This window comes from Nelumbo lutea, chromosome 4, assembly GCF_056320005.1.
Source record: "Nelumbo lutea isolate HS-2025 chromosome 4, American lotus-T2T, whole genome shotgun sequence".
NCBI lineage: Eukaryota > Viridiplantae > Streptophyta > Magnoliopsida > Proteales > Nelumbonaceae > Nelumbo > Nelumbo lutea.
The window spans coordinates 100,474,672-100,482,583 of record NC_142687.1 but is presented as its reverse complement, the minus strand read 5'-3'; the positions used below and the strand labels follow the sequence as shown (position 1 = coordinate 100,482,583).

Below are 7,912 nucleotides of genomic sequence, written 5' to 3'. Positions count from 1 at the left end.
GAACCATTTGCCAACAAATTTTTCTATTAGCTCTTGTTAAGAATCAATGCTTCCTGAGACCAAGTTAACAAATCAAGATTAAGTTGGACTCATAAGAGAATTACCTTCAGATCCCCATCTAAGGTGAAGGGATCTAACAGATTCTCAAACTTGCTGATGCTCTTGTGCTCTTGGACTGGCCATCGTAGAGAGGCCACTACTATGGAGGATGATAGCAGATTAGATACGATGATGCAATATTGACTTGGTGGTATGATGCGATGAGTGGTTCTCATTGCATCCTAGTCTATTAGTTGCAATGGGTTGTGCTAACATTTCTAATTATTACATGATAGCCACGTTCGGTTGTCTAGGAAATTATTCATTTGTCTTAACCATCAATACTGAAGCCATGATGCACGAAGACACATGGAGGGGTTTTCTGGGACATATACAACATAGCTGGCCTCATTTAAAGGAAAAAGTAACAATGAAAAAGTCAAATTATGAGATAACATTCATCCTTGAACCCCCTAAAACATTTCTGACATGCCAAAAATCCTTGTGAAAGAACAAAAAAAAAAAAAAAATCAAAAAGAAAATAATGGTTACAAAAATTTACATAAGAAAGAACCTTACAAACAAATGAAATAAAATAATACGATACAGCTGTTTTCATCAGATTACTTTTCTCAATTGCTCCGGTCATCTATGGCCGTGAAGGTCATGGTGGCATTTGTGTTTGTGGTGTTTTCTGATGACAAGAAAGAGCTATTTTGCTTGTCTGAACCAAAGGAACCATAGGTTGATGTATTTTTGTTTTTCTGTTTCTGGCCACTTTTAACTTTGAGATCCATTAAATCAGAGATCAGGCCCGGCTTCGTAATAATTTTGTCATCCACATCTATTTCTCCTGTCATCATCTTCACCACGATTGACATGGATGGCCGGAGTTTTGGCATGTCTTGAGTGCACAGAAGGCCAATCTTCAAGAACTTACAAGCTTCCTCAACATCAAAGTCATCACTCAACGCTGTGTCCACTAGCTGCTCCAGCTCTCTCCTTTCATGCATTACCCACACCTGCAATGCAATAGTCACCAAAATGTTGTCAAAACCACCACTAAACTGGAAATCTTACAACAACAAATTAATAAGCTGAGATAAACAAACCACCATTGACTTAATAAGCTATCTCCTTAAATAACGTTTTCCTTAAGAAAATTTACCAGCAAAACCAACTAAAAAGGATGCAGAATGATTTTTAGTCACACGACATTGCACATATTCTTAAGGGCACACTACCATACATTACTTCTTGTTTGCTTGACGTAAATGAACATACACAATAAAATCCATTTCTTGTTATAGAATGTGTCTAGGTAAGAAGGATAAACTTTTCTTGCAATTTTAATCTTTCACAGAAGTACTAGAACAAGAGAAAAGTAGGAGAGGAAGTAAGAGCATAAGAGAGAAAAGCTGAGAGTTAGAGAAAGAATCTTAGGTGAGTTACAAAATAATGTAAAAAAGGACCATACTACCATTGCACCTAAATACATATAATAAATAGCACCTCACGACACTCCCCTCAAGTTGGATTGTATGTAAATACATGCAACTATGGTGCAAGATTGAAATACTATTTGTAAATACATCAGCTGTTGTATATTTTGAACCAAGAAATGGTACACAAATTTTTCCCCTTCCAAGCCATTCATGGATAAGGTGCTTATCAACCCCAATGTGCTTGGTTCTCTCATGTAGAACAAGGTTATGTGCAATGCTAATGGCATCACTGTTATCACAATACAAGGACACGGGGGCCAGAATTCCAGAGATGCAATTCTGTGATGAGATTCTTTAATGGTAAGAGTTCTGCTACCCTTGAGACATTGCTCCATACTTAGCTTTTGAACTTGATTTGGCTACCATTGTCTACTTACTCTTCCATGTGACCAAGTTACCTCCAACAAATGTACAATACCCAATGGTGAACCTCCTATCATCTATAGAACCTGCCCAGTCAGCATAGTATAACCCTCCACTCTAGAGTGACCATGTTCGATGAAGATAAAACCCTTGCCAGGATATTTCTTCAAGTAGCATTCTCTCTACAGCCCTCAGATGAGATGTTTTAGGTAAATGCATATACTGGCTTAAGACACTACAAATGCAATATCTGCACAGGTCATGGACAAGTAAAATCGTCTACCAATGAGTCTCTAATACTGTTAAACATCAAGTAAATCCCTCCCCCTCACAGTCTCCAAGTTTATGATTGTAGTGAGAATGGGCCAAATGGGCCTTAGTGTTCTTTATTTCTTTCAAGTAGTGTTTAAAGTTATGTTTGTTAATTATGGGCCTTCTTTTGTTTTCTTTAATTATTTCTTTTGTGCTGGCCGCCCCATTAAGGGCATCCAAGTAATTGTACTTAATCTTAGAATTAAGTTAATAAAAGTGGTGAAGGGGGGCTAGAGAGAGAGGTTCAAACTCTTCTTTTTTCTCTTCCCTTCTCTTCTTCCACAACCTATTGCTGAAACTTCTTTCTTCTTCTTTCTCTTTCTCTCTTTCTTCTTTTATATTACTGCAGGTGTAATTTTCAACTATGATTTAGATCCATAGGGGTGTCTGCTGCGTTACACCCTAGTTTTCTAGTATCCTCTAGTAAGCCAAGGATATACTTCCATTGAAAGATGAAAATTAATATATCTGACCTTGCAACTTCAATTCTTCAATACTGAGAAAGTATTTCAGAGGCCAAGATCTTTAACTTCAAATTGTGAGGATAAGAAATCCTTCAACCTCTAAATTTCTTCCTCCTAATTCCCTATAATGACAATTCATCTACATACATAATCAGAATAACAACAAAGCCACTTTTCCTCTTGACAAATAGAGTGTGATCAGCCTAACTTGTGCAAAACTGACCTATTGGACTACCATGTTAAACCTCTCAAACCATGCCTTGGGAGATTGTTTTTTACCATAAAGGGAATGGATCTCTTCTCACATATCCTTCTTCAATTCATGTAATTCTAAAACCTTTGCAACACTTTTAAGAATAGGAACACTCAAACAAGGTGATGTCCATGGAAATATACACTTTTTGGACAAAGGATCATAACATTCATAACTCCTTTGAGAAGAAGGATAACCCAAGAAGTGGCACAAGGGTCTATCTTACTCGAGCAAGGAGACAGGTTCTTACAAAAGCATTGACACCCAAATACACAAATGGGAATGGAGAACAGTAGGGAAATAAGGCAAAGGGCCTTGAAGTCTTGAACTGCAATTGTCAAGAAAGCATGTGGTTAATCAAATAGGTTGTCCTGAGAACCGCATCAGCCCAAAAGCACTTTGGAACGTTTGTTTGCAATAACAAGCCACAAGCCATCTCCAATAAATGCCTATTCTTGTGCATAACAATACCATTTTGTTGTGGTGTGTGTGGGCAAGAACTTTGATGTAACACACCATTCTGTTGAAGATACCCATTGACATCATTAGTAAATATATTCCTTCGCATTGTTGAAGTGCAAAATCTAAGTATCAATATGAAACTATGTAAACACCCTAGGATGAAAATTTTTCACAATTGAACTTCATCCCTTAACCATAGCATATATATCCAAGTATAGTGTGAATCATCAATAAAACTGATGAAGTATCTATATCCTCCTTTTGCTACTATGGAACATGGGCCCCAAACATCAAAGTGCACAATATGAAATGGAAAATTAGATCTTTTATTAATAGAAGGGTATGAACTTCTACAATGTTTGCTCAATCAACACGTAGGAAACTCCAATGATGACAAAAGCATTGACTTGAACAAATATGGAAACAAAACATGAAGACCATGAGCTTGGTCGCCTGAATTTGCAACATATGAAGTGGAGTAATAAAGGTTTTCTCCAACCATCTGAGAACACACCCAAACTCTTCAAACGGATCATGCACAATACTTAGGGGACCCTCCTTAGGTGCAAAACCCATAGGCTGAACTAGGGGAGTGCTATTTTGATTGGACTGCTACTGATTTTCTTGGCTAGTTATGGGAAGGCAACATTTGCTGCATTGTACTTCTTGTTGTACTTCCCCTGGAACTTCTTGGGTCTACCAACCAAGTCCCAACAAGTTTCCTTGGTGTGTCTAGACCTCATACAATGGCTGCACCAAAGTTTATCCTTATCATCCTCATTCTTCTTCTGTCTATCACTCTTTCTACTTTCACCCTTAGACAAGAAAGCAACCTGCTACCCCTTAGGTGGATTCATGGCTATCCTACTACTTTCCTTGAACTGAACTAAAGCATAAGCCTTTTGAAGGTTCCTTACCACTCAAAATTTGGACATGGATAAGCTCATAGATTGGATTCAGACCTGCTAGGAAAGCAAACACCCTCTCCTAAAAAATCAGCTTCCTATAGGCTGAATCATCCTCCTCGTTCATCCAATTAATGGTTTGGTAGTAATCTAATTCTTTCTGCATTGAGGTGAGAGAGTAGTAAGCTGCAAGGGACTTGCCACCTTATTTGTAGGTTGATGGCTCAACTTAATTTGGTAGATACAAGAAAAATGCCTTTGTTCTGAATATGTTGCCTTGGCTTGATCCCAAATTTCTTTGGCTGTTGCATATCACATGAAGTTTTTTCTTAGAGAAGGCTGAATGGTAGAAGTCAGCCAAGACATTATCATGTAGTTTTCTTGCTCCCACTTCTCATGATCCCCATCACCATCAAGTTCCTTTGTCCTTCCAATGAGGCATCCCAAATTTCCCTTTCCTCCAATGCACATTTTCACACCCTTAGACCACTCCAAGTAATTCAACCCATCAAAACAATAAATATGGGAAACTTCTTACTATTATCCATTCCTCCAATGGTAAAAGATCTCCCTCCAAAAGTGGCTGATGAATAGAACCCTCTGAAGAGTGAAGACATTATATAAAGCAACAATCAGTCCACCACTTCCAGAAACTTAGGCTGAGTGATTCTGAGTATTTTCTCTCTTCTATCTCTCATTTTTTTTTTCTTATTCCTTCAAGAAGCCATTACACCCGTCAACAGCCATAAATTTCTAATCAGAGAAGACCATTCAACATTCTCTAAGGACTAGAATGCTGGTCCTTAGAGAATGTTGAACGGTCTTCTTTGATCAAAAGTTTATGGCTGTTGACAGCTATAATGGCTTCTTCTTTTTTTTTTTTTTTATCAGTGAATATTCAGATTTATTAAATCAAGGTCAAAGATAGTACAACTTAGGGAGAGGCATGAGATGCTACCTCCCCTTTAAAGAGGGGAGATGGAAGAAACCATCAACCCTTTAGTTAAAGAACATAACAAAGGAAAAAGAAAATTACAATGAAGCCCAATGCAATGAAACCCGAGTAGCCCCTTGTTTAGCAAGATAATCAGCCAAGGCATTAGCCGATCTACCCAGCCACTGAACTCTAACTGTCATACTCCTCGATAGCCATTTAACCTTTTTTAAAATATCCTTAAAGTTCCAAGTGACAGTACCGGGGTCAGCCAACCATCCTACTACCACCTTGGAGTCTCCTTCAATTATTAAGTTTTGCACTCCGAGTTGATAGGCAATCTGTACCCCCTGTGCCGCAGCTAGGAGTTCAGCCCTCACAGAGTCTCCTATTCCCACCGGTCCTGAAAAAAAGGCAATAATGTTGCTGTTCTCATCTCTCAGTACACCACCAATCCTAGACGGTCCTGGGTTACCCTGACTACTTCCGTCAAAGTTCAGCTTAATAAAACCCTCCATCGGCGGAGTCCAACTTGGACTCTAGGCTTCATAGAGGAAGTGAGGGCAATTGCAGACCAGTTCCTCATTAAATCCTCAAAGGAATAATCTTCAAAGAGCTTTAAGGATTTCAGCCACAAAATAATCCTTGTAACAATACACTCTTTGACCTCAAGAATGCTGCTCTTATACACTTCAACATGACTCTCCCTCTTCTTGTGGTTCACACAAAGGTAGAAGGGCAAAACAGCAAATTTACCTCAGCTGGCAAGTTCCACCTACACTCAAACAAATCAAATACCCAATTCCAAATGGCTGCAGCAAAAGGACAAAAAATCAATAAGTGGTAACAGTCCTCATTCTGCACTTTGCACAAAATACACCAGTTAGGAGATAAACACAAAAAAGGTCTTTTCTTCTGTAGGTTATCCATCCTATTGATTTTCCCAAGTAAACTTCCCAACAAAATACAACAATTTTTGGGGGAATAGGCCTAGACCAAACTTCCTTAACTGGGAAAGCCCGAGGAGAAGAACTAGAGCAGAGGGAATTAAAGAAAGATGCACAAGTAAACAGCCCTTTCGGAGTCAAAGTCCAAATCCTCCTATCAGGATTTAGTGGGTCTAGGCAAGCAGAATCAAGTAATAGTAGGAGCTTAGAAACTGATAAGGATTCCTCATCCCTCAACCCTCTACGGAATCCAAGGTAGACACATGTTCTTTTTTATAAAGGGAAATAGAGAAGAGAGAAGGGAATAGATCCTTAAGGGGCAAATTTCCCACCCAAGTGTCTTCCCAGAAAAGAATACGAGTCCCAGAGCAAGTATCATGCCTTACAAAGCGTAGGAACTATGGGAGGATGCCATGAATTGCCTTCCAAGGTGTTGCAAGAGTTGCCCATCTGGATACCCCTACATCCCAACCATTTCCAGAATAGCCATGGATACTTGCCACCACTTCATGCCATAACCTCTCACTCTCTAACGACCACCTCCACAACCACTTACCTAGAAGGGCTACATTCTTGAAAGTGATATTCCCTATTCCTAATCTTCCTTCCTCCTTACTTTGACTAACTATCTCCCATCTAACCAGATGATCCTTCTTCTCTTGCCTCGGCTCCCACAAGAAGTCCTTCATCATTTTCTCTAACCTCTTTAGCTTCCCTAGCAGGAATCTTAAAGACAGACAAAAAATAGACCGGCAGATTAGCAAGTGTGGATTTGATCAAAGTCACTCTACCCCCCACAGAGATATAATTAATTTTCCAACTTGCCAACTTCTTACCAAACTTTTCCACAACAGGGATCCAAAAGCGGCTTTCCTTTGGGTTACCTCCTAGGGGAAGACCTAGATAAGTTAAGGGCCAGGAAGAGGTGGAGCACTCCAAGCAACCTGCAATAGCCTCTATTTCTTGAGCATTCATATTAACTCCCACCACACAACTTTTTTCAAAATTGATTTTTAGATTTGAGGCCTTTTCAAAAAAATTAATTAAATTCTTAAGGTTCCAAACCTTCCTCAAATCGCTTCCTTCACAAAAGATTATAGTATCATCTGCAAACTAAAGGTGAGTCATAGACACACTATTTCTTCCTATTCTCCAACCACTCACAACCTCCTCCCTGTCTGCTTTCGATATCAATCTACTTAACACATCAACAACAAGAGTGAATAAAAAGGGGGAGAGTAGATCACCTTGTCTTAGGCCTCTACAAGCTGGGAAGAAATCCTTAACTACTCCATTGACAATGATAGAATAATGGCAAGAAGTGAGACAACCCTTGATCCACTTGCACCATCTTTCCCCAAATCCACACTTACTTAGCACCTCTAAGAGGAAGCTCCATTATACCATATCGTAGGCTTTTTCAAGATCCAATTTGCAAACAAAGCCCTTTTTACCTGATCTTTTCATCTCCTCCACACATTCATTAGCTATTAAAATCTGATCTACTATTTGTTTGCCTTGTACAAACGCACCTTGAGCTTGACTAATTAGAGAGGGAAGTGCCACTTTAATCCTCAAGGATAAGACCTTAGCTAAAATTTTGTAAACACTAGTCACCAAGCTGATTGGTTTGAAGTCCTTAGGATGTTTAGCAACAACCTTCTTGGGAACAAGAGCTACAAAAGTAGCATTGACTCCAGGGCTAACAATATGATTATCCTCAAACTC

General features: G+C 39.1%; 1 protein-coding gene across 5 annotated transcripts in view; it reads right to left on the bottom strand.

Annotated features, from left to right (window-relative positions):
- Positions 1–450: 450 nt before the first annotated feature.
- LOC148862199 (cold-responsive protein kinase 1-like) overlaps positions 451–7,912 on the bottom strand; it is a 46,874-nt gene continuing 39,412 nt past the window's right edge. For all 5 annotated transcript variants that reach the window (XM_088986810.1, XM_088986811.1, XM_088986812.1 and 2 more), the window contains one exon: positions 451–1,061. In XM_088986810.1, coding sequence (XP_088842936.1) covers positions 672–1,061 — 390 coding nt within the window. In that variant the 3' untranslated portion in view covers positions 451–671. The remainder of the gene's footprint in view (positions 1,062–7,912) is intronic.